The sequence below is a fragment of the Solenopsis invicta genome, chromosome 14, assembly GCF_016802725.1.
Source record: "Solenopsis invicta isolate M01_SB chromosome 14, UNIL_Sinv_3.0, whole genome shotgun sequence".
Lineage (NCBI taxonomy): Eukaryota > Metazoa > Arthropoda > Insecta > Hymenoptera > Formicidae > Solenopsis > Solenopsis invicta.
In genome coordinates this window covers 5,191,487-5,217,822 of record NC_052677.1, presented here as the reverse complement: position 1 = coordinate 5,217,822, position 26,336 = coordinate 5,191,487, and the positions used below count along the sequence as shown (strand labels likewise).

Genomic DNA, 26,336 nt, shown 5'->3' with positions numbered 1-26,336 from the left:
AATTTAAAATAATATTAATATTACTTATAAAATTAAATTTTAACCCTTAAACACATAAGTGGGTCTGAGAGATCCCATATGAAGTTTCGAATGCTTGCTGTGTAAAGACGAGCTATAATTAAAATACTGCAGTGCCGTGAAAAAGAGGAATTCTGCGTAGGGTCCAAAATATATTATGAAACAATATTTCGTAAATTAAAATCAGACATAAATTTTCAGAACAGCACGCAAATAAATTATGATCGATTTACATATTTTAAAGTTTCTGAACAATCTACTTCTAAACATTAATTTCAATTATATTCTTACCACACGGCAAAACAAAAACAAGGACTTGTTGACATAAACAAGTCCTATTGTTTACAATCTATCTAATGTATGCGTAATGTAAGAATTCTGTATCAAATTGAAGATTCAAACTATTTGTTTGTTTTTTGATAATTTCTAATCTTTTTCCCAATATTCCTTCTAAGTCCATTATTTTACGATTATCCCAATTAAAACTATGATTGTGATTTAATCTATTTTCGTATTTTTTCTAATATGGTTTTTACGGTGTAAAATTCTTGTTTTTATTAATTAGTTTGTTTAACATATGACATGCACGCACGCATCATCTTTTTTTATTGTTTTTTTTTAAAGATAATTTTCTACTACTTGTAAATTACTTTCATTATATACACCCGATGAACTTTGACGTATAAAGTAATTGATAGAACATTACTAGCAAACTGGTGTGCATAAGAATTATGTCGCATCAGTAATATTTACTGACAATGAGATTTACTTATTTATTTTGAGAAAACAAAGTAGTATTCCATCATTCCATTCTTTTCTCAAATATTAACTGCAAAAATAATTATGCAATCTAATTCTAATATAAATTATAAATAATTATGTAAATTAGACATACATCAAGTTTGTTATAATATAATTGTATTAGATAATATAATTGTATTAGAATATAATTTTGACACAAAAATAATATTGAGTCAACAAATACTGATTACATGACTAAAGTTTATAATTTTATTTATAAATAAACTAATAATTAAAAAATTAAATAAATATAATTTTTTATAAATATTTTTATTATACAGCGTTATTAACAAACCAGAAAAAAATTCCATGACATTTCTACGTTTTAAAACATTATAACATTTCTGTTCTATTGACTTTGTCTTTTATGAAGTATGTATTAATGCTACTAATAGCAAGTGTCTTCGATACTTGTTCTTGTGTTTATTGTACTTTTTGTTTTAACAATAAATTACAATAAGCGACAAAAAGGAGTATGCCAAAAATAGCGAGATTTTTCAAGATTAAGCTTAAAGATTGTTTCAAGATAGGCTCTACCGAGGGGAAATTTACAGCCGGCATTGGTGTACAAAATTTCGGCAGTGGACTGAAAAAAGTAAGCAGTGACTTATAATATTGACGGCATTGTCATCAGTGGTTGGGGAATGGTAATAATGACTTGTGGCAGTGGCAGTGCAGGAAGTATTGCATAGCATTGCTAAGGCAGTGTCTGAATTTTATCCGGCATTGGCTCGGCAGTACGGCAGTGTGGACGCCCCCTACTCTTATTCCCGCTTATTCCTGAGTATGCGCATGCGGCATGTAGTGATGACAAACGGCAGCCCGCGCTTGCAGCAGCGTACAGTTAAAACGGACTTTTATGTGTATAATTAGTAAGTTTTCGTGCCTGAATGTGAATTTAAAGTAGTGAATTTAACTGCGGTTAATAAAATTAATATGGGTAAGTATAATTTGCTCATCTTAACAGTGTAGGTGATAGATTAAATTCCTAACCTCATAACTAAGGGCGCACGAGCGGTTTGTGCCGCGCGGCAGAATACTCTCTCTCTCTCTCTCTCTCTCTCTCTCTCTCTCTCTCTCTCAAGAGACGCCGCGTGAGATAAAGAGAGAAAGAGCACTGCCGCGCGGCACAAACCGCTCGTGTGCCAGCGCCCTATCACCGCTAAGCCTTTTCAACTAGTTCGCTATAAAATACGCGAAAAATTATGCGATATTTTCGAGAAGCATCTTTTTTTCAATTTTGATTTTATATTTCAGAGAATGCATGTCCGACAACCGAAAATTTACCATCCGGTGAGCCTTTGGAAAAAATCACATTTGAGTCTTTGATTGAAAACAAATTTCCGAACCTTCCAAATAATATATTAATGTTAATAAAATACTGTGGATGGAACTCTTTATCTCAGTTCCAAAACATCACCGATGCAGATATTAACCAAATGGAGAAATTTGCTCAGGAAGAATTATGGCAGCTCCTTTCAAAAGAGGAAACCGAAACTTTTTACGGCATTTTCTTCAAAAAACCTATGCTGTTTAAAATTCTTAACGGGCACAAAAACTTATTGATTAACATAAAAAATGCATGTGTGGAATTGTGTGGTAGAGAACATTTAAAATTAAGTGGGCAAATCTGCCGCTGTAAATATAGAAGTAAAGACAGAAATGAAACTAACAAACCTTACAAGCTAAAACAAGCTTCTTCGCGTCTTCCTAATTTGTCAAATCCAGTACATCGCTCTCAAGCAAAAAATAATGCAGCTATAACTGACGATAAAACTCATATACTAAACATAAGTTGTAATTATATTAAAGCTTTTTGTAATAAAAAATTAAAGGAACAGGAAACTGCCCAAATTTTGAACAAAATTAATAAATTGAAAGTTGACGTATTTTTTGAAAATCCTGAAGAAAATCCCTTGTTTGCTCATGTATTATTTGCGAGCAAAAAATTAAAGTCAGCGTGGCTATCGGAAAGTATGGACGGAAATGGATTTGTTCAAATTTCAATTTTCATTTTAGAACTCATTTTGAAGAAGAACTAAATGGATCGGATAAATTCAAACAAAAGCTTACACAAAACTCCCTCAAAACTGTCTCAATTTTAGAATTTGTAAATGTCAAAAATTCAAAGAAAAATGTTACCAGTGCCGATACAATAGAATGACGTATCTACAATAAGTGGCTCTCTAACTAGTCAGTCTACTTTGGAAGCTAACGCTGATTTGGAGTCCAGCCTTCAAGATCTTGTTACGGAGCGAGAAAATGCTGTCGTTTATCGTTCTGTAGATGGAAGTCCCTCTATTGTAGAATTCAACAGTGATTCTGACCCCAATTTAAACAGCACTAAAACGTCAGGTTCTAACGACTTAATCACTCAGGATTTTTTTGAGAACGGTAGAACTTTCCATGAGGCGGAGAATTCTGCCGTTTCCTTAAAGCCTCGTAACGTTATTTTCACTGACACTCCTAAAAAATCAAAGTGGCAAGATGAGAAATATTCCCGTCGACAAAGAAACTGTAGAAGACTAGAATGGCTTACAAAAGATCAAGCAAAAATTACATCTTTCCTTGAAATAAAGGAACATATGCAACAAATATTTGCAGAGAACACTGAAATTGGAAGCACAATTATAAAGTCATGTAAAGATAATTTTAATATTGAAAATATAAATATGAGTAACTTTTTGACAGTCCTTATGACTTCTGCGCAAAATAACAGCAGTTCTTCGAATCACAATAAGTTCACTGATGAGTTGATAAAGTTTTCTTTGTACTTATTCATAATTGGAGGTAAACTTACTTATGAGACTTTAGAAAGCAATTTGAAGAATGTTCTTCCATCTCTTTCAACATTAAAGAGAACTTTAAATGAAAATGTAACTGTGCAAGAGGGCGTTCTTTATATGGCCAATTTAAAAATGTTTCTGAATACAAGGAAACTTCCATTAAAAGTGTTTATTAGCGAAGATCAAACTGCAGTGTTGAAGAGAATTCAGTACGATCCAAAGTCAAACAAACTTGTTGGATTTGTGCTTGACAACAATGACGAAACCGGCTTTCCTTTAACTGAAAAATTTATTGTGAATTCAGCCTGGGATATACAAGAAGCGTTTCAAACAGGCATTTTATCCAATAATGCTTACGTTTTTATGGCGCAGCCTCTAGAAGAGAAAGTGCCAGCTTTTTGTCTTGGCATGTTTGGGAGTGACAATAAATTTACCTACAAAGAAGTAGTGCACAGATGGAATTTCCTGATACAAGAGGCTGCAAAACTTGGAATTATTGTAGAGGGTTTTTCCTCTGATGGCGATACCCGTTGCTTGAAAGGAATGAAAATATTTAGTAATTTTCCAGATCAAAATGCATCCAATGAGCTTTCTCCATATTTCCAGGTAAGTAACTTATTTGTTTATGTATTGGCAATATATTGTTTATGTATTGTTTATGTATTTGTGTATGTATTGGCAATTGAATAATATTTTCAATTTTTTAGATGCCTTTTAACACCGATAAGGCGACAGTAATTCAAGACACAGTAGATATCCTCACGAAAATGAAGACAAGGCTTCTAAAACCAGGGTTAACTATGAAACTGGGATGTGAAAATATTTCTTTAGAATATTTAGAGGAAATGGTTGACAAATTTCATAAAGACACCCATTTATTATGTAAATCGGATTTGAATTGTAAGTACTGATTGGTTAATTACGATAATATTTCATAGTGTACTACATATTTCTAACGATGAGGATCTCAATTATGGATAATTGAGGTTCTCATCGTAGAATGTAATAATTGATTAGTACACGGAGAGAATTTTTTGTTATATTTTACCCTTAAATCTACTACAAACTTAGCAACTTGCCAAGGAATTTTTAAAATATACAAAAGACATTTTACAATGTGATGAAAATTACCAAGCAGATTGATAAATTTTGAAAAATTATTGAAATTTCCTAGATATATTTTAGTAAAATTAATCAAACATATTTTATATTTTAATTGTAATAGATATTAATATTTTTTATTATGGTGGATATTAATCAGAATAGCTCGCATAAAATTCTTGGTGGTACATGTTGTCCCACAACTACCATGATTTCAGGGTAAGAGAAAATTCTCTCCGTATAGGATTTGGCATAGTTGTAGACATTCGTTTTCTGATTACTTTTTATTATAGCTCAAGATAAGATGAACTTCAATGCCGCAAAAAAAATATCTTCTGATAAAGTGAGAAACACTTTAAAGCAAATACCTGGTAGCAAATGTACTATTCAATACCTGACCCTAATGAATAAAATTGAAGAAGCCTTCCTAAACAAATCATTAACTTGTTCGGATCGAGTTTATAATATGTGGTATACAATATTTTTTTTGAGGGCTTGGAGACATTGGCTCTACATAAATAAGATTACTTTCAAGAACTTCATAACTTCAAATACGTATACATGTATAGAGCTTAATGGTCATGGGCTTATTTTACTACTAATTAAACTAAAGGATAACCCAGAACAGTTTTTACCCTGGTTCTTTTCAAGCCAAACTTGTGAACGAATATTTCGTCAAACAAGGTCAATGACGAGCACTTACTCGACAATTGTAAATTTTTCTATACTAGACCTTTTGCGAAGGCTGTCCAGAATTCAGATGATAAACGAAATCGTCACTGACTTAGGTATGTCATTTATATATTACAATATAATTAAATTTTATTACTTTATTATTATTTTATTATTTTTCCTATTACTTTGTAACTCATTTTAGGAAATTCATTTATCTTTCTTCGAGGGAAAAGTGCTCGTCAAAATTGGGAAATACAGCAGAAAGAGATCGTGGGAAATTAATAACACTTAGTGAAATCAAAGATATTCTTTTCCGCGCTAAAGCTGACGCATTAACTGATTGTCTTGCGTTAGGAATAAATGCTACAGAAGAAGCTTTTTATACGATACATATAAAGCCAGACTCTGCTGATTATTTTGATCAGGAAGACAACCGGAGTGAATCTGATAGCGACGAGCATGGTATATCATCAAATGAAAATTCAGGGTATATTTCCGAAACAGACCTTAATGATATTACTGAATCTAAAACTATTTTTCAAAACATGGATCATCTGGATTTGAAAGATTTTAGTCAAACTCCAATTAATAATAAATTAGTTTTAAAAATAAAACTGAAGACTGGCAAAACTATGACTATAAAAAATCAACCCTTTGCTGGTTTTTTACCGAAAACAAAAGTTGTTTGTCTGCCGACCGGCTAGAGAGAGTAAAGAGAATGGGCTCTCAAAAAACTCTTCCAAAAACCAAACGTTTAAAAAGTGGAAAGAGAATAAAAAAATCTATAAAACCAAAGAATACAAAAAGTAAATTGGAAGAGAAGCAAGTTGAGACGAAAACTGAAGATGACTACATTTCAGAATTTGAAAGCAACGGCAGTGAACATGTGGCAGAACACAGTAGCTCTGATTCGGAGGCCCCAAAGAAGAAACAAATAGCCATTGTTGAAGAAAAATACTACGCAGTATACTATGACGATCAGTGGTACATAGGAAGAATAATAAAAATCGAAGAGGCAACGTGTCAGATAAAATTTTTGTACCGAAATTTGGACAGTTTTAACTGGCCCAAACAAGAAGACGTGCAACAGGTCAAAAAATGTTATATTTTTTATGGACCTATTTCGCTTTTAGGCTTAAGTCCATTCAACCTTAAAAGATACGACTTGTGTGCAATTGAAAAAAAGTACAAGATGTTTAAAAAAGATAAGTAATTAACAAGAATGTAAAGTTTATTTTTATTATTATTTTTAGTGTTTTATTATTTATAATTATAATATGCATAAGGCATTACATAATAATGCGTAGTTACATTTAAATGTATAGATTGTTTAAAAAAAAATGTTTAAAATTTATTTTGATTATTATTTTTAGTGTTTTACTGTTCAAAGTTAGATATACCTATGCATAAGACATCACATAATAATGTGCAATTATATTAAAATGTATAGATACAGTTTATAAATAAAATTTTTGAAAGTTTTTTGTATAATTGTGTAGAATACTTCGGGAAAGCTTTAGAATTCTTGTGCAGGCATTGGCCTATGATAACGGGTAGTACGCGGTAGTGTTCATAATTGCATGGCATTGCCTTAATAGGATTGACGGCATTGTAGGCATTGACTAAGCATTGTCGGCAGTGTACGAAAATGTCGGCAGTGTTTTACAGCAATGCCAAAAATCGGCATTAGTGTACAAAATTTTGGGTTGTGAATTCCCCCTCGGGCTCTACTGAGTCCAAGGATCATAATGATGTGTGAGTTTAAGTGTTCAGGTGTTTTCCGCTATAAAATTATTTACAGTTTTTCCGAGGAAGAGGAGCTTTTATAAATGTTTCTGAAGCATTAATATTACGTATTCCGGTTTCATGACTGTTCGGTTTTAAGTACAACAAATATACGGTTCAAATAAGTCAAAGATTGTAAAAATTAAAATTAATTAATACATTATCAGCACTAAGAACTGTTGTGACTGACATAGGCCTGCTAACTTTATGTTTGATATATTTATAAGTTATATTTACTTGTAAAATAGCAGGCGTATCTCCACTGCTGATTAAATATCTTGGATTCTCCCATACAATATTCTTCACAGTTTCTAAATCCCCATCTTGAATTAATCTTTTAAAGGCTGTAAGATCTTGGGGACTTGGTGCCTCAAAATTACTGGATTGTTCCTTCACCGTAGCAACTGTCATAGAATAATTATTCGTAGATTCTTTATATCCAGTCTTCGCATATGCTACAGCGTCAGAATAATTTTTGAAACTTTTCAAACGGCCCTTCTTATACGTGTTTATCACTTTTAAAGCATCCTGCATCTCTAAATAAATGTGAAGAATTCCTGTAGAAAAAAATTATAATAATATAATATTAATTTTCCAAGTACACACATTTTTGAATACTTTCCCAGTATACATGTGGATATAGCAACGCTAATTTTTCAACCTTAAAGTATTAAAAATCTTAAAAAAATCGTGAAATATCTGTCAACATTGTAGTTGGAGATTTTTTTATAGTTACTTTGATAAATATTTTGTGATTAATCTAGCTCATCTAATCGAGAAGAATGTCGGTAAATACCAAGAAAGCCGGTCGGTCATCATGTTCGATACATCTAAATTATTATTCCGCAATTGGGTCCTCACGACGGTCTCGCAATCAGCTCCGATTGACGGAGTTCTTGCGGCAACTGTAAGGCCCAGCCGGCGAAGCATTCCTTGCCTGGCATTAGCGTTTCCGGTATTAGGCCAAACAGTCTTCGAGCACATTTCGCCATGCGAGAAATTAGTTTCAGCTTTACTTAGCCTTCTTTAATCGTCATTCTACTACAAAATCTTTCTAATTATAAAAAGTATGAAAATTCGCATAGTACTGCATAAATAATTTTTTTTGTTATGCGGTTGCCACAAACGTACAAACTGATATTATATGTTTTAGTCGTCTACATAATAAAAACTCAATATATATCTAAGTCATGCGTATTTAATAAATTCCGCGATCACAAGTAAATTTGTCCATTGGTGGACAATGGAAATATTTCCACATAAAAATCGTTACATTGCGACACATCACGAAGCAAGAATATTAATTTTTAATTGCCCAAAAAAAGATTCACTTTAACGTATTGGTTTTTTTTTATTCTTTGGAAGTCGGAATAAAAAGAAGAAACACTTAATGAAGACTTTGTCATTTAATTATGACTGCGGAATTTGTTAAGTATATGACTTACAAGGAAAGTCATGGAAGTGTCCGCCTCAGATTTAAACAAGCTTTTAATATGTTATAGTACAAATAAAAATAAGAGACACGTATTTTTTTATACGTGTCCTTTTGCACTTTTAGGGAGTAAAACACCTCTTTGAAAAAAATCGGTTTTTTTCTTTCAAATCGTATATCGTCAAAACTATAAAAGACAAAGAAAAATATTTTAAATAAAAGTTGAATGGCTTAAAGAGTATTTTATAACAACAAAAATTTAAAAAAATTTTTTTTATACTTTCCCCCCACCACTTACCTATTTTTTTTTAATTTTTTTTTTCTTTATGAGCAAAATAAAACTTATTTTATTACAAATTCAACAGTATATGATAAAGTTACGATACGATATTCCTATTTTCCAAAAATAATTAAAAACCTCTCTATACGCATGGTACGCGCACCCGTCTGCGCGTTCGTGCGCTACGAAAGTGACTCCCTCCAATTTCGATGTGCTTTTAATATGTTGTACAGATAAAAATAAAGCATACGTATTTTTTTATACGTGCCCTAATGCACTTTTAAGGGTGAAATACCACTTTGAAGAAAATCGATTTTTTTTCGAAGCGTGTATAGTCAAAACTGTAAGAGAGAGAAAAATGTTCTAATTGAAAGTTAAATGGCTCGAAGAGTACTTTATAACAATAATAAAAAAATTTTTTTAAATTTTTTGAATACTTTTCCCCATCACCTATTTTTTTCAAAACTTTTATTTCTTTTTATAAGCAAAATAAAGCTTATTTTATTACAAATTCAATGGTATATGACAAATTTATGTTGCAACAATTACATAACACTTAAATGTATACATATTAAGGTTAATACTGCTGAGACGTAAAAATTAATTTCAAGATAAGAGACGATCCAAAGTGCATGCGCCAAGTGGCATTGTTATGCACATTTCTACACTAATCAAATTTTGTATATAAACACATAAATTGAATTGTATAAATGCAGTATAAAAGATAAAATTTCTAATTTTTAAATTTGTTTTAAGTCAGTTCTCTTGTTGTTAGTTGATAAGCTGGCATTAGAGAGTAAAGGTGTGGAATGTGTGAGTAATAATTTTTTATAATCCAAGTCTCTTGTCTGTAAAATGCTGAAAAGAACAAATGTTCTAGTCGAATCATGTAGACCAGTAAATAAATATTTAACTTATATTAATTATATTTGTTATTTTGTACACAAGAAACTAATGTCTTACAACACCGTAATTGTTGTTATTCTTCAATTTGGTGTTATTTTATTTTAAAGTAACCAAGAAAAATATTTGGAATTAAAAACAAGTTATGAATAAATAATAATTTCTTTGTTCATAATCTGTTTTCCATACATACTGTGACATATTATTAAAAAAATTTGACTAATTTTAGTGGTTCACTATTATCTTATTATTACTATTATTATTATCTTATTATTACAAAATTATTATTTCAACATTTATTGTATTGTATTGATTTGTCTTCGTGCTCTTTCGCGTAGTCAATATAAGACAAATCCGTGAACGCACGGACGGGTAGGCGGTGCCATGCGTTATGGAGTGATTTTTAATTATTTTTAGAAAATAGAAAAGTCGGATCGTAACTTTGTCATATATCATTAAATTCGTAATAAAATAAACTTCATTTTGCTTATAAAAAAAATTTTTTTTTTAAAAAAGGTAAATAGTGGGAAAAAGTGTAAAAAAATTACAAAAAAATTTTTTTATTACTATTATAAAGTACACTTCAAGCTATTTAATTTTCAAATAGAACATTTTCTCTATCTCTTATAGTTTCGACCATACGAGGTGTGTTCAAAAAGTATCGCGAATTTTGTGTTTTTTCAAAAATTATTTATTTATTCATGAATATCTATTTTGTCCCCTTCAAAGTAATCCCCATGAGATATTATACACTTGTGCCAACGGTTTTTCCAATCTTCGAAGCACTTCAAAAAATCATTTTTTTTTATCTTGTTCAGCTCCTCCTTCGATGCCGTCTTTATCTCGTCAAGCGTAGCGTAACGTCGTCCTTTCATGGGCCTCTTCAGTTTAGGGAACAAGAAAAAGTCACAGGGGGCCAGATCTGGGGAATACGGTGGCTGCGGCATCATTAGTGTGTTGTTTTTGGCCAAAAAGTCGCGCACAAGCAACGATGTGTGAGCAGGGGCGTTATCGTGGTGCAAAAGCCAATTTTTGTTCTTCCACAAATCCGGGCGTTTCTGGCGGATTGCTTCGCGCAAATTGCGCATAACTTGCAGGTAATATTCCTTATTGACCGTTCTACCCTGTGGCAAGAACTCATGATGCACCACGCCCCTGCAATCGAAGAAAACTGTCAGCAAAACTTTCACATTCGACCGAACTTGGCGCGCTTTTTTCGGTCTTGGTTCGTGTGGCAGCTTCCATTGAGATGATTGAGCTTTGGTTTCCACGTCATAACCATAAACCCACGATTCGTCACCAGTTATGACCCTCTGGAGCAAATTTGGGTCGTCGCGGACAGAGTCCAACATCTCATTAGCAATGTTCATGCGATGCTGTTTTTGGTCGCAATTGAGCAATTTTGGTACGAATTTCGCGGCGACCCGTCTCATGCCCAAATCATTGATAAAAATCGAATGGCACGAGCCAATCGATATGTTTAGGTCCTCAGCAACTTCTCTAACGGTGATTCGACGATTGGCCAATACCATTTTCTCCACTTCATTAATTTTTTCGTCTGTTGTTGAAGTGCTCGGGCGTCCGGAACGCTCTTCGTCGTTCACATCTTCTCGGCCTTCTGAGAACATTTTGTACCACCGATAAACGTTGCTTCGGTCCAAGGTAGCTTCTCCGTATGCCACAGTCAACATTCGGAATGCATCCGCGCACTTAATTTCGTTTTTCACACAAAATTTGATACAGGTTCTTTGATCCATTTTTTTGAATAGGTAAAAATCGAAGACGATCCAAAACACGTGCAAGCAAAGCAGCTGTCAACAATTAAGTGAACATTCAAAATGGCCGAGCTTGTCGGCATAAGTGAGAGACATGAGTACCAACATAACGCCACAAAAAGATCGAAATTCGAATATACGTAACCCGCAAAAATTCAAAATTCGCGATACTTTTTGAACACACCTCGTACATGCTTCAAAAGAAAAAAACCGATTTTCTTCAAAGGGGTGTTTTACACCCTAAAAGTGCATTAGGGCACATATAAAAAAAAAATACGTGTCCCTTATTTTAATCTATACTATAACGTATTAAACGCTCGTCAAAATCGAAGGGCAACACTTCTATAGTACACGGACGGGTGCTCGTACCATGCGTTATAGGGTGATTTTTAATTATTTTTGGAAAATGGAAAAGTCGCATCATAACTTTGTAATATACCATTGAATTTGTAATAAAATAAGCTTTATTTTGGTAATAAAAAATAAAAATTTTGAAAAAATAGATAGTTGGTAAAGAAAAGTATAAAAAAAATTTTTTTTTATTTTTATTACTGTTATAAAGTACTCTTTGAGCTAAAGTACTCTTTAACTTTCAATTAGAACATTTTTCTCTATCTCTTATAGTTTCGACGATACACGCTTCAAAAAAAAAAAAAACCAATTTTCTTCAAAGTGGTTTCACCCTTAAAAGTTCATTAGGGCACGTATAAAAGAATTGTCCCTTATTTTTATCTGTACAACATATTAAAAACACGTCGAAATCGGAAGGAGTCACTTTCGTAGCACACGAACACGCGGACGGATGTGCATACCATGCTATAAAGAGATTTTTAATTATTTTTGAAAAATGGGAATATCGTATTGTAACTTTATCATATACCGTTAAATTCGTAATAAAATGAGCTTTATTTTGCTCATAACAAAAATCAAAATTTTGAAAAAATAGGTAAGTGATGGGAAAAAGTATAAAAAACTTAAAAAAAAATTTTTTTTTTTCGTTGTTATAAAGTATTCTTCGAGCCATTCAACTTTTATTTAAAACATTTTTCTCTATCTCTTATAATTTCGACAAAAAAACTCTTATACTCTTCGAAAAAAAAAACCAATTTTCTTCAAAAGGGTGTTTTATCCCTCAAAAGTGCAAAAGGGCATGTATAAAAAAATACGTATCGCTTATTTTTATCTATACTATAACATATTAAAAGCTCGTTTAAATCTGAGGCGGACACTTCCATGACTTTCCTTCTTAAATGTTATTTAAGTTTTTATTATGTGACAACATATAGTATCAGTCTATAAGTTTGTAGTAACCGTATAACAAAAAAAGAAATTATTTGTGCAATACAGTACACATTTTTACACATTTTTTATAATTGTTAAAGAAATTTTGTAGTAGAATGGCAACTAAGAAAGAAAGCTGAGTAAAGCTGAAATCAGTTTCGCCTAAGTAGATTCACTTTTGGTTATATTTGATTTAACAAATTTGAGTATTTTTTGAGTAATCGATCAACTTTTGTTTAATAAAACATTAAAAATTAAGGCTTATTAAGATTCAAAATCAGCGAATAATTCGATAAAGCACAATAGTACAACTAAGCCGCGCTAAATGTAAATGCAAGATTTTGTTAGTTATAACAATTAATTTGGCAGAGATACATATTTTCATAATTCTTATATAATTCTTAAGTACTTGACAAGCTCTATATCTAAAATGTGTTCTGATTAATTAAAAAAATGGAATGCTTTGATTAATGTTTGTATTTCATCCTTTTTTTTATTTATAGCTTTGTTATTCAATAATGAGCTAAATTGATCACAAATTCCGAGTTTTGCGCAGATTAATAAACATTGTTTATGAAATGTTTTTAATAAACTTTAACGTAAGCAACGAATTTCGTCCATCGTCTACATTTGTAAAATTAACCATTTTATTAAAAAAAAAAAATATTTCAATAACACTTTTCATAGCACATTTCTATAGTTTCCGGTAAAAATTAAAAAGTTTTGCATTTCTAATATAAAAAAAACAAAAAAGAAAAAAAAATATGATAACTTCACGTTTCAGGACATTCTCCTCTAAGTATCTCTCAACAGTCATCGAATATTATTACATTTATTAAGAGTTCTTATAAGTTCCAAGGATTATATAAGATAAATTTTAATAGTTGAACCAGGTCTTTTTACCTTATAAAAGAAATTACTGACTGCACTAACGTTATTTTGATTTTAAGCAAGACTTAAACATGTATGTCTTTATTTTTCTTTCTAAATAAATTTACTTTAAGGCAATGTTGGACCGGTCTCTATACGCAATTATTTTTAAATACGCCAATCTTTAAATTGGCTTTACAAATTTTAAAATCTTTTTCGATAATTAAAGTAGTGACAAAAACATACCCCGGAAGGAATAATTTAATACGAAAAATAAAAATAAACTGAAAAATTATAGTTTAATTATCGGTTTCTCCAGACTAGTGACAACATGTGCCCCATATAAAAGTCTTAGACTTTGTATGTATGAAACAAGTAAGTTTCTTAATGTGAATTAGACAAATGAATAATACAATACTTGTAGAATGATCCTAGAAACTTTAATAAAAGAAAAATATGTCTGAAAATTTCTTATGCAAATGTGTGCGGAATCGGTGCAAAGAGTAAAACACAATAATTGTGTAATGTAGAAGTTGAGAAAGAACTTGCATTAGATGGATCAAAGACAAGAACAGATAATGTATTCATAAGTGCATTTGATAAAAAGCACCAGTTTGCTTCCCTGGCCTTAGCGCTAGTCTTCTTTACTTCGCACGCGACCGAGTCTCGCCCGACTCTCCGTCGGAAAAAATCTGCAATATGAGTGAGTTCGGCCACCAATCCAGCAGCGCCTTAAGTTTCACTTAAAGTTAAAATAACGTTGGTGCAATCAGACCTAAAAATATATAGCGTTAGAAAAAAATTTCAACATTTAACAATTTTAAATCGAAAATAAAAATGTCATACTAACTTCATATTCCGACACGTCACATTTCTTTTTAAAGTACCGGAAGCCATCAAATATTACATTTGATAAGAATTCCTATTCGTTCTAAATTCGTTTTATATTTATATAATATTTTAGGAACATTCCAGTAATTAAAGAATTTTTTACAATTTTGTATATTTGCAGCATAATTCAGCAGTCATAATGACAATTTTTGGCACTTTTGAGAGTTTTGGGTCTAAGATAGTTCTGACTTGTTCAATTAGAATTCCATGTAATTAGAAAATCATTGTTAAAAATTATTCTATATCATAAATTAAAAAGTGGTGGATATGGTCAAAAGAGGAAAAAATGGTGTTCAAGGAATAAGTAGAAAGGATGATGGAAGAGAGAAAGGAGAGAAAAAAGGGTTCAGTGGTAAGAACTAAGAAAGGGAATCCAAAAAATAATGGAGGAGGGATATCAAGGGAAGACAAGAGAGAAAGAGATAATGAGACACGGAACGTAGAGAATTTATGAAAAGGGTAAGGAGAAAGCTGACAAAATGGAAGAGAAAAGGGAAAGAAAAATCAAGGTATAAGAAACTGAAAAAGAAGTATAGTAGTTTATGTAAAAGAATGAAAAAGAAAGTGGATGAAAAATAGATAGGAATAGCAAAGAGACAAAAACAGAAAAACAAGTTTAAAAATTAGTGAATTGGGAAAGGATAGAAAGGCGGTGAACGGATGGGATGTCAGGAGAGTATGGAATTACGGCTGGAATAAATTAAAAAATTAGGTATGGGGACTGATGAATGAAATCTAAAGGGGAGGAATGGACAGAAGAATGAAACGAAGGGATCGTAGTTCCGATAAAGAAAAGCAGAAAGGGGGTAAGGCATCAGATTATAGAAAGATCACGTTCACCCCGGCTTTATATAAAGTATACGCGATAGTTTAGGAGAAAAATTAGTGAGGAAAAATAGAGGAAAAAGATCTCATTCCATAGAATCAAACGGGATTCAGAAAGAGTATGGTATGAAAACGGTGGCCAAAAGATGTTTTAAACTACTTAGTAAATCGACAGCTAAGTGTGAAGTCCGGAAAATTGTTCATGGATATTGAGGCCGCGTTTGATTCTGTAGACAGAGGAGTACAGTGCGTTGCATTGATGCCTGGGGTACCGATTTTAAAGTCCACGTTTCTTTCTTAGTTATTTTTACATTCATGACCAAATGCTGTCAACGATCACCACAGCGTTCAGTCATGAACATAAAAATAATCAAAAAAGAAACATGGTCCCTAAAATCGGTACCCCAAGCATCAATGCAACGCACTGTACTAGTGAGAATGCTAAAGCAGAGGAGGGTAAAAAAAGGGTAAAGGAACGATAAAGGGAGTAAAGGAAGGGTTGATAGAAAAATGTGAGAATTTGTTAAGAGAAATGAAAAGCAGGGTGAGAATGGAGGAAGAGATGAGTAGGCTGTTTTGGACAGGTAAGGGAATTAGATAGGATTGTCTGATAAGTCACGGTCTTTTTAATCTATTACTGACGGACGTAAAACAGTTTTTAAGTAAAAAGAGATGGGGAAAAATAAAACTAAAGGAAGGGAGGATTTACTCTTTAGGGTATGCAGATGACATGGTTCTGCAGAGAAAGTGGTTGATATGAGAGATAATGGCAAGGTTGGAAAAGTATTTAGAAGGAAAAGACTAGAAGGTATAGACGAAGATTCTAAGGTAGTAAAGTTAGTAAAAGTAAAAAAAGGAAAAAGATTAGTTGGAGATTGATGGGCAAGGCAGTGGAAAAGGTGAACAAATTTAAATATCTAGAATATGTATTTTTAAAAAATGGGGGTCAGGAAACACAGATTAAGGACAGAATAAAAATGGGGGCGGCAGTGATGAGTATGAAAGACTGGAAAAAGGAGATTTGATGGAGATTAGGAAAAAAGACTGGTTGTTCAATGCGCTGTTTTGGTAAATATTAGGATATAGGGTTGAAGTGTGGGTATGGGAGAAATAGGCAGGGATAGAGACTATGCGAGAAAGATATTCAAGATTGTTATTAGAGATGGATTGGGGCATTCTAGAATATATGCTAAAAGAAGAGTTGCAAAAAGACAAATTGAGGACAAGAGCAGAAAGAAAGGCATAAAATTTCAAGAAAAAATTAGAAACAGGAATGGAGATAGAGATAGCCAAGAAGTATTGAAAAAAAATAAGAGGAGTAAAAGGGGAAAAGATTTGTCAAAATAGGAAGAAAGTTTTTTTTTGAAAAAGAGAGGGAGGAGAGACAGAGAAAACAAGAGATCGGGAGAATTTTGATTTTAGTGCTCTAAAAGAGAAAGAGAGAGATGAAGAAAAACAAAGGAAGAAAAGGTGGAAAAAAATAAAAAACTCAAAATCAAATAAGAAATAATAAAGGGAAGAGGAATTCCAGAGTACCTGAGGAAGGAATAAGCGAAGAAAAAATAAAGAAGGTTGGCAAGGTATACATTAGAAAAAGTAAAAGAGAGAAAATATTGGATGAAGGAGAATAGCCTATGCAGAGTGTGCAAAAGGGAAATGGAAACGTGAAAACATATATGGGAGTGTGGGAGTTGGGAGCAGAGGGGAGTTGACAAAAAATAGTGAAGAAAGTGTTAAGTGAGTGGAGAGAGAAAGAAACGGATAAAAAAACTGGTGCGGTTTAAAGGATGCTTAAAAATAAAGCTAGGGAAAGAGATGGGGGAAAGAAACGAAAAAATGGATGGAGGAGAAAGAATAAGAAAAAATGAAGAGAATGGGGAGATGGGGGAGGATAGAGAGCAACAAAGAGATATTAATAGAGACAAAGACAAAACCGTCTAAAGTCTTGCGACGGAAGCGAAGGTGTGTGTGTGTGTGTGTGTGCGTGCGTGCGTGCGTGCGTGTGTGTGTGTGTGTGTGTGTGTGTGTGCGCGCGCGTGTGGGTGTGAGTGTGGTATGTGTGTGTGTGTGTGTGTGCGTGTATAAGTTAAGTTAAATAATAAGTTCTTAGAATAAGATTAGGTTTATTGTAAAATATTGTATCCTTAAGGCAATGCTGGAGTTGTCGGTATACATAAATCAACAAATTTATTTATTGAAGACAGATTGAAAAATCCTCTTACAGAAAGTACAGACAATAACAAAGTCCGATGGCTACAATTTGATATAAAAAACAAAAAAAAATTATAAAAATATAGTTATGTTAGTTTATCTTGCATTAGATGGTGCTAAAATCGAAGAACAAGGACAGATGCGTTTGACAAAGAGTATTAGCCTATTCCCCTTTTATTATTCTTAGCTAAACTTTTCATCGGAGAGAAATCTGCAGTACTGACGTCGAATCGGTTAGTATCGTCACTCCAGCATCGCCTTAAGAAGGAATCAATAAACGACTATTACTATAACTATAAAAAATGTAATAGGAAAAGTGTCAATGATAGTCAAGTACAATTATTAATGCAACAATTAAAAAAAAACTTTATTAAACATAAAATTAATCAAAATACAAATGTTTCGATTTACTTTAGAGTTATCCTTATAATATTACCAAAATATATATTAATGTTCACTTGTCCTCGATCTATAACAATTGAGTCACTGACAAGTTATCATGTCCAAAGTGGCATCAAATAAGAATAAATTAATCTCAGCAAAAGAAAAATATCTCTCTGTGAGTATATATAATTACAAACAGTTATGATTTGATTTTTCATTAGGTAGTTAACTTTTTATAGTACTTTCTTCTAGTAAACATAATTTTGCAAAACTTGTTATCTGGGGCTTTTCGAAGTCACTGACAATGAGTACAAATCTGGTGTAAAAAGTATAAAATTCAAAATGGCTGATCCTATATGGCGGACAAAATTTTTAAATTAAATTTGCTTGAAAAATGTTACTTAAGAGTTTTGGAGATTGCTGATTAGAAATCCAATGTCAAAAATACAAAATTAAAAATGGTGGATCCAATACGGCGAACGAAATTTTCAAAATCAACCAAATCGCTTGAAACTTTCAAAATTACGTTTGTCATATTAATCAGCCATATTACATCTGGTATTTCGAATTTTGTATTTTTAACATTTCGAATTCGTAATCAGAGACCTCGAAAACAACAAATAACAAGTTTCAAACAAATTCAATTGATTTTGTTAACTTTGTACGCCATATTGTTCGCAATTTTGAATGTTGCATTTTTGACATTGAATTCGTAATTAGCAACTTCAAAAACCCCCAGATAGTGATTTTGAAGTATATATTTGAAGTATATGTTATTATGCAAAATTTTATGCACACAAATTTAATCTCTAAAATTAACAGTTTTCAGTATATATTTATTAATAACAAATTACTTATTTAAGGCTCCTAGTGCCTCAGCCAAGAACTCTCGTGTTGACGATAGCAACGTGCCGTCGCAGACAAGATTAGAACTAATAGGCGTGGAACATGACAGATTAATGATAAAAGGAGAATGTTAAAAAAAGGTCATTTTTTGTTTAAAACCAACACCTAAGTTATTTATTAAAAATTGTTTATGAGACCCTCTAATAGCAGAAAAAAACAATTATTTGTCCCCCAGGCTCAGAAAAAGTTACCAAAAGTCGGAATTTATAATTGATGCTAAAGTAAAAATACGTTTTTTTAAGCATTATACTATTAAAATAAAAGTAATGGCGCATTTATGTGCTCAGAAAGATTAGTAATAATGTAGAGAGCATAAAATTTTAGTTTTCATAATATACAGGGTGTCCAAAAATTCCTGAATCCCTTAAATAATATAATATTAGCTTGCAAAAATAGATAATTTTATTGCAGTTGTAATAAAGTAAAGTAATTTTTATAGATTTTTGCGTGCTGAACGTGAATCTGTTGTCGAAATTTGGTTATCACGTAATAATTTTGAGAAAAATACTATTAAAGACATAAAAAACGATTCTAAAGGTTTTCATAATGTGGTAGCATTCGCAACAAAATGTTTTCCCAGATTCCGTTTACGCCATATAAAGGTATGAATTTTTAGTTTTAAAATCCATTTTGTCTTATTTCGCAGAAATCTTTCATTTTCTAAATATAGTTAGAAGAAAAAATATTAACTGTACGCGCATATCACTAACAAGTAACGTTTACAAAGTGCTCGGACTTAGACGAGCTTATAATATGTTGCAATACAGATAAAAATAGGAGACACGTATTTTTTTATACGTGCCCTAATGTACTTTTAAGGGCAAAACACCCCTTTGAAGAAAATCGATTTTTTTCTTTCGAAGCGTATATCGTTGAAACTATAAGAAATAGAGAAAAATGTTTTAATTAAAAGTTAAATGGCTCAAAGAATACTTTATAACAGTGATAAAAAATGAGCTTATTATCTAGAATTTAAACATTCTATGAAAATGATTAAAATTGATCCTATGTTCGATAATCATTAAATGAGTGGTCGTCTTCCAACGCTGTTTTTTAGTCAACTTTTGGGAATTTTTTTTTTTAAACAAGTAAATGTTGAAAAAATTTCTTTTGGCACTTTATTTACTGCACTTGGTAGATTAAATTTACTATTTTTTTTAATAAAAATATGTAAACATTATATTCAAATTATTTGTTATAGTCCTGAATTTGCCAGATATTGACGAGATTATGATAAAACAAACCAAGAGGGAATCGCTCCTTTTTAATATTATTGGTTTTTTTTTTTTCATTTTAGGGTACATTAGTAAAATAAGATTTTAAGACATGTATTTATTGTATTATAAATAAATTCTCCTAGATAATCGTTGTTGTAAGAGTGTTAATTATAAACACAAAGTTTTTTTTTTTTGTTAAATCTCGGATGTGAAAGTAAAAATTCTCTGTCAACCATCCTCATAACGGTCTCTTTTTTATAAGAAGAAATGTACCAAAAAAGGTATCTCAGAAAGCCTGATATAAAATTTTATATATTGTTGTTTTAAAATTATTTTAATAGAAATTATATAATTGATAAATTTAAGTAAAATTGAAATTCAAATCAAAATGTAGAGTTGTCTGGAAGGTAATGAATTACATTTTATTAATAATAAAATAATATTATAATTTTAATAATTATAATAGAAAAGGATTTAATAGTAAATTCAATGAATTAAATTTTAAATAAAATATGTACAAATTGCTCGTCATTTTCATTAGTAATGTAAGTAAAAAAAGTAAGTATATAGGAATATTTATTTAGATTAAATTTATTATGTAGTTGATTTAGATAGTAAGAGAATTATTCATTATAGATTTATGATACTAGTTAAACTCTAAAAAAATTTTATTATTAATTATCGTCAAACCTAAAAAATTAATTTTATTAGTAGTGATATGTTTTTGGACCGATAATGTAACAACATAATAATAATAAGAAAACCTTCTTCAGAAGTGCCTATATTTATTCGTGTGATTTTATATATTGTACTTCTTCAAATTCCACCAGTGCGTCAAATTGTTTTTTCGGTCGTAACATAGCATGTCGAATAAGAATTAGTAATATCACGGATTTTTATTAATTTAATATAATAATTGATACTAATTTACATCTATATACCCATTTCCCCCTGAAAAAAATGTAAAGAAATTTATTGCAAACGAGGGGTTGGTCACTAGCAGTTATGGTGTACAAAAATTACCTTTAACACGGATTACCTTTAAATTACCTCGGATTACTTAAGATTACCCAATACTACCTCAGATTACACAATACTACCTCATATTACTCAATACTACCTCAGATTACCCAATACTACCTCAGATTATCAAATACTACTTTATATTACCCAAGATTACCTTCCTTAGAGTATTAAAAATTACGTCATATTTTCTGAGATTACCCAAGATTTTACCAAATTTACTTTGCTCATCTAAAATTACCTTATACGAGTAGCTAAAGTATTATTTCTTCAAATCAATTTTAGATTTTCAATGCTTAAAAAAAACAATTTTACAAAACAAATATTTATTGCATACAAGAATATAAAAACACAAAAATATAAAAATTTTTACAAACAAAATATGTATTATATGTATACATAGTAAGAAGTTTGAGTATTTTTAACGTTTGAGATCTTTTAATATACTAACAAAACATTATTCTATTAAATATAAATATTAAACCTCTGTGAAGTTAACACATAATAAATATTAATAGGTATTTTATAAATTAAATTATCATCCTCATCATTATTTAAATCAATATCTTCCAAAAAATTTTTTTCCAAACATTTTGGGAAACAATTAATATTTTTCCAATACGATTCAGGAATGTTGTTTATGCCAATTTTATTAAGGTACGATTTAGCTTCTGTAAGAGTTGACATAATAAATAATGTTTTCAATTTTTACATCATCTGGGATATCACCTAAATTTTCATTACTTCCAATACCTAAACGATTATGTACTTCCCTTGGGAAAATAAACTGATCTTTTAAATCATTTTTGACGTTTTGTATGATTTGAATTTTTTTAATTCTATTCATAATATCGTTCAAACTAAAATTGGCTATTGTAGAAAAAGTCGAAGTTAAGCTTCTTGTTGAACAAAAAATTTGTTCGCATGGTTGACTACGGGGTGCGCATAATTGGACACCGCACAATTGGACACCACCACTCATGGCGGCCGATGCCTAGAGTTTTTCCACTGGTCAAGCGCTGTGAGTGGTGGTGTCCAATCGTGCTGTGTCCAAAAGGGTGTCACCCGTTGGCTACTCATCAACCATGGGATGCACATACTAGAATTCAAGTTAGAGTCAGATACAATTTTTTTAAAAAGCATAAGTAAGAAGTGAGCATTGATTTCTACTGACATATAGGAATTTGAAGTAATGAAATTTTTTGATAGAGTTAAATCATTTTATTCTAAGATCCAGTTTTGCCATATTCAGAAAATAAATACAGATTTTCAAATTAAAAATAATCTCTTTCTATGAGCCAAATTTTTGTTTAAAAATGAATTTTCCATTTTGATCGATTTCGATAATAAAACCACAAAAACTGTATCAAGCACAGAGCGCGTAACGTCTCGCTCAAGTCTATACATCAAGTATAGACCAGTACAGACTCGAAAAAGACTGCGTTTCCGATATGTGATTGTTTCTCGGCAGCGAAATGCATCGCGTATGCGTATACGCAAAATAATGAAACGATGAAATCTTCTGTAAGCACATGTGGCGGGCACAACTTTTTGAAACAGTAATTCTTAACAATTCTAAAACGAATTCGAAGAATAATCAATATAAAGAATTTTTTAAAAGATTTTGCACATATCTTTTCATTGTAGATAAAAATGTATTTCGCAATTTTTATATATTTTTAGTTATTTTTAGTTTCTTTAAAATTTGTTTTAAATCAGGCGGACTTATGAAACTTTATATACCAATTTGAACGGCAATATTCCATTTATATCCATTATCAGCAGGAAAATAAATACAACCCATTGTTCATTTCGAGAGAGAGAATTCCGTTTTAAGGAATTAAAAGATTTACTTTAGGCAAATTTTTTAACGTAAAGAAATTTGCTTAAAATAGTTTGGAAATTTCGCAATTTTTAAACGCTCGTATATCTGCAGCCTGAGAGAAAGCGTTACAAGATGTAATACCGCAAAAATCTAGCAATGACAATTTTTAGATTATAAAAAAAGCAATTCTTTTACGTCAACTCCAAAAGTTGATTAAAAATGTATATTATTGTACAAAAATATAACATGCTCAGCAATAACGTTTACTAAAAAATCAAAGATTACCTTAGATTACCTCAGATTATCTGAGATTACTTTAGGAATACATAGAATTACCTACAGATTATTTGATATTACCCTTAGATTACTTAGGATTTCCTAAAAATTACATTGGATTACCCAAAATTACATTGGATTACCCAAAATTCCGTTTGGATTGCCGCTGAATTACCTAGACCTTGTACAAAAATTATCTCAGTGACTCCTCGATTGCAAAAAACAACATCCCAACCAAGGTTCAAACCTGGCACCTCCGGAATCTCCGATCCCGCGACTGGAGGAGAATGTCTGTTGAGGAGAGTATCTTGTTTTGAACGTACAACAAGTTACAGATTTTCAGTAGCATAAGTAACTAGAGGCAGCTGTACGACCCAAAAATAAGTAAATTTTTAACTTTACCTTCAGATTTTCTCATAAAATCTAGTCTTGCTCAATGTATTTTTATGCCTATTTGTATTGTACAAAAGGCTTTTGTAACATGTAAAGCTAATTTAAAGAAAATAGAAAATATAAACGTGTCGGTAATTCCTGATAGTTTAGCATCCCCTTAAGTTCTATTTTCAGAAATTTCAATATAAATTGCTATCTGAAATAATTGAAACTATAAACAGAAATAAAACAAATTAAGTTTACAGTTTTACAAATAGCATAAGTGTTGGGGTACAATGTTGTTAGCTAAGCAAAAGTTTGGAAACCTAATACAAATTTTGTTCTTAACAAAGTTTAGTAATTTTGTATTCATAAAAAATTGACCATAAATTAATAATAGTTTTTGACTCTCATTAACCTTTTTCAAATATTATTATATAAATTGAACAAGAATGCCTTCAACGGTCACAGCTAGATCTTCATGCTTGTATTGTTTGTGTGATTTTATATACTTTACTCAAATTCAATGAACTGCGTGCCGAATTAATTCTCAGTCATAACATAGTTCTAAATTGAACAAGATTAAGTAATATCACGTATTATTAAATTAACCCTTTTCCTCCTAAAAAAACTGTAAAGAAATATCTCTCTACTACTTTATTATTATATAATTTTTAATTCTCGAAAGTCCTTTTATAACTCTATTGTTTATAAATTAAAACTGCTCCAATATATTTTTAAACAAAACATCTTTTAGAAATAATTTAGTCATAGAACTCGAGTTGCGCGAATCAGAACTATCGCAGTAACAAAAATTATCAAATTAACACATCTCTACTAACAATGAATGTTGTACTGGCTACAAAAATTAAAATTGTATAAAAAGTGTTCATAAGGTTGAACAACTTTCAAAAAGAATTCAATCGCATGGTATTCAAATTGAACAAGTCAAAATTACCATCAGAAATGCCAAAAATTATCAGTATGATACATTTTTGCTAAATGTCATGCTGCTACACATATTCAAAACTAAAAAAAAAAAAAATTGTTAATTTTTGGAATTTTGTCCTGCAAAATTATATAATATAAATATAAAATTAGCTCAGAAGTAACAGGAACCCTTAATATTTAATAGTTTGTCATAATAATTAATGCTTTTTGAGTTTTTGTTTAGAGAGGGGAATGTATCATATACATAAACGTATCTATGAAACATCAAAATAATAATAAATCATAAAATTAGTACTACATAATCAATTTCTTAATCATTTAAATTTTAATATTCACGCAAATTCTCGTAAGATCAGCGGTTTTTAATAGTATTTCATTGATGGTATTTTCATTTGTTATTCACTCTGATTTCTAAAGAGATTTTAAATCTAATTACCAAAAAATTGTCCTAAAAATGACGGACTTCCAGTGAATTTACTCTACTCTCGTAACAGTTTATCTTGAAACCATTTCATTCTTATTATTCACCAAATATTAGGACAAATTGCAAGGACAAATACAAACGTTGTGCGCATCAAGTGAAATAAGCAAATATATACATATAAGTTTGTTTATATATCTACATACTTTATAAATGTAATATTTTATGTGGTAAATTATATATATTATTCATCTAAATATACTATTAATCTAATTATAAATTTTGTTATACAGTTATTGGCCTTAAAAAGTATTTTAAAATTGTAGATTTATAATGTATTACTTGGATTTTAATATTAACTTTTAAACACACTAAGGGGTTAGAAAGACCCCTGAAGTTTTGAACGCTTGCTGTATGAAGACAGAATAAAATAGGAGGTTCAGACCAGGAGATAAAAAAGTTTAAATCTCTTTCAATTGATATGGTTAATCAATTTTATTGCTTAATTAGAATTTAAATGGCACAGCAGCAAAGTTTTGTTGGAGTCTGTGGGACCACCATTGTGAGTGTAATTCTTTTGTGAGTAATCCTACATAAAAGAAAAGTTAGATAAAACACTTTTGAACAAGTCCGTTCGCATATACTCTGTCTAAAGCTAGAATATGCTCTATATAGTACCATATGCTCTATATAGTACTGTGAAAAAGGAAATTTCTGTGCATGGTCCAAAATATATCATAAGACAAATCAATCTTCAATTTTAGACACCTTAATCAAAAATACCTTATATTCATCTCGTTACATAATTATACTTTTTAATATAAATAAAAATGGCATAATTTTTTTTTGAAAGTTTATGACTTTAGCTTTAAAATGCCATAGTTTTTATTTTATAGTTTATAAAAGTATTTTGTTACAAAAATATAATTTTTTAAAGGAAAAATGAATTTTTTAACAATTTTACATTTTTGCTTAATGGTTTTTCCTTTATAACTTCACAATAAATCATTTTTCAGCAATGCCAATTATGCAATTATGCATCACATTTCTAAGATTCTAAACTTTCATTTAAAAAAAAAGGATTGTTGAAAAATATTGATTGGAACCGAAGTTATAACTTCTCAAAGTTGAAAAAGTCTCCTATACTGGAAAATGTATTTACATATTTTACAGGATTGGTGTGTTTAAAGGTTAATGACACATGAAAACATCTATTAAATCTTCATCTTACTGCTGAGTCTACAATATACTAAAAATAGTGAATACTAAAAAGATTAACAAAACTTCTATGTAAAGCAGGATGTATCATAAATCACAAGCAAGAGTA

At 30.7% G+C, this 26,336-nt stretch overlaps 2 protein-coding genes across 10 annotated transcripts in view; one reads left to right on the top strand and one right to left on the bottom strand.

Moving 5' to 3' along the window:
• The window catches only part of LOC105194433 (ankyrin repeat and LEM domain-containing protein 2 homolog), a 73,722-nt gene that overhangs the window by 45,647 nt on the left and 1,739 nt on the right, over positions 1 to 26,336 (bottom strand). For 5 of the 9 annotated variants that reach the window (XM_039457280.1, XM_039457279.1, XM_039457286.1 and 2 more), the window contains one exon: positions 7,404 to 7,723. In XM_039457280.1, the coding sequence (XP_039313214.1) occupies positions 7,404 to 7,723 (320 nt within the window). Of the gene's footprint in view, positions 1 to 7,403; positions 7,724 to 7,962; positions 8,735 to 14,256; positions 14,483 to 14,557; positions 15,722 to 26,336 lie in introns of those variants that run through there. The other 4 variants (XM_039457284.1, XM_039457282.1, XM_039457283.1 and 1 more) reach the window with 4 other exon arrangements.
• On the top strand, positions 3,375 to 6,765 carry LOC105202900. Its single transcript, XM_026130363.2, has 4 exons — positions 3,375 to 4,211; positions 4,313 to 4,505; positions 5,000 to 5,494; positions 5,584 to 6,765. The coding sequence occupies exons 1-4, from the start codon at positions 3,405 to 3,407 to the stop codon at positions 5,661 to 5,663; spliced, it is 1,575 nt and encodes a 524-aa protein (XP_025986148.2). The 5' UTR covers positions 3,375 to 3,404; the 3' UTR covers positions 5,664 to 6,765.

Coding starts and splice junctions, on each gene's coding strand:
- LOC105202900 (XM_026130363.2), top strand. CDS start 3,405: ATGCAACAAATATTTGCAGAGAACACTGAAATTGGAAGCACAATTATA. Junction 4,212..4,312: donor AGCTTTCTCCATATTTCCAG/GTAAGTAACTTA, acceptor TCAATTTTTTAG/ATGCCTTTTAACACCGATAA. Junction 5,495..5,583: donor CGAAATCGTCACTGACTTAG/GTATGTCATTTA, acceptor AACTCATTTTAG/GAAATTCATTTATCTTTCTT.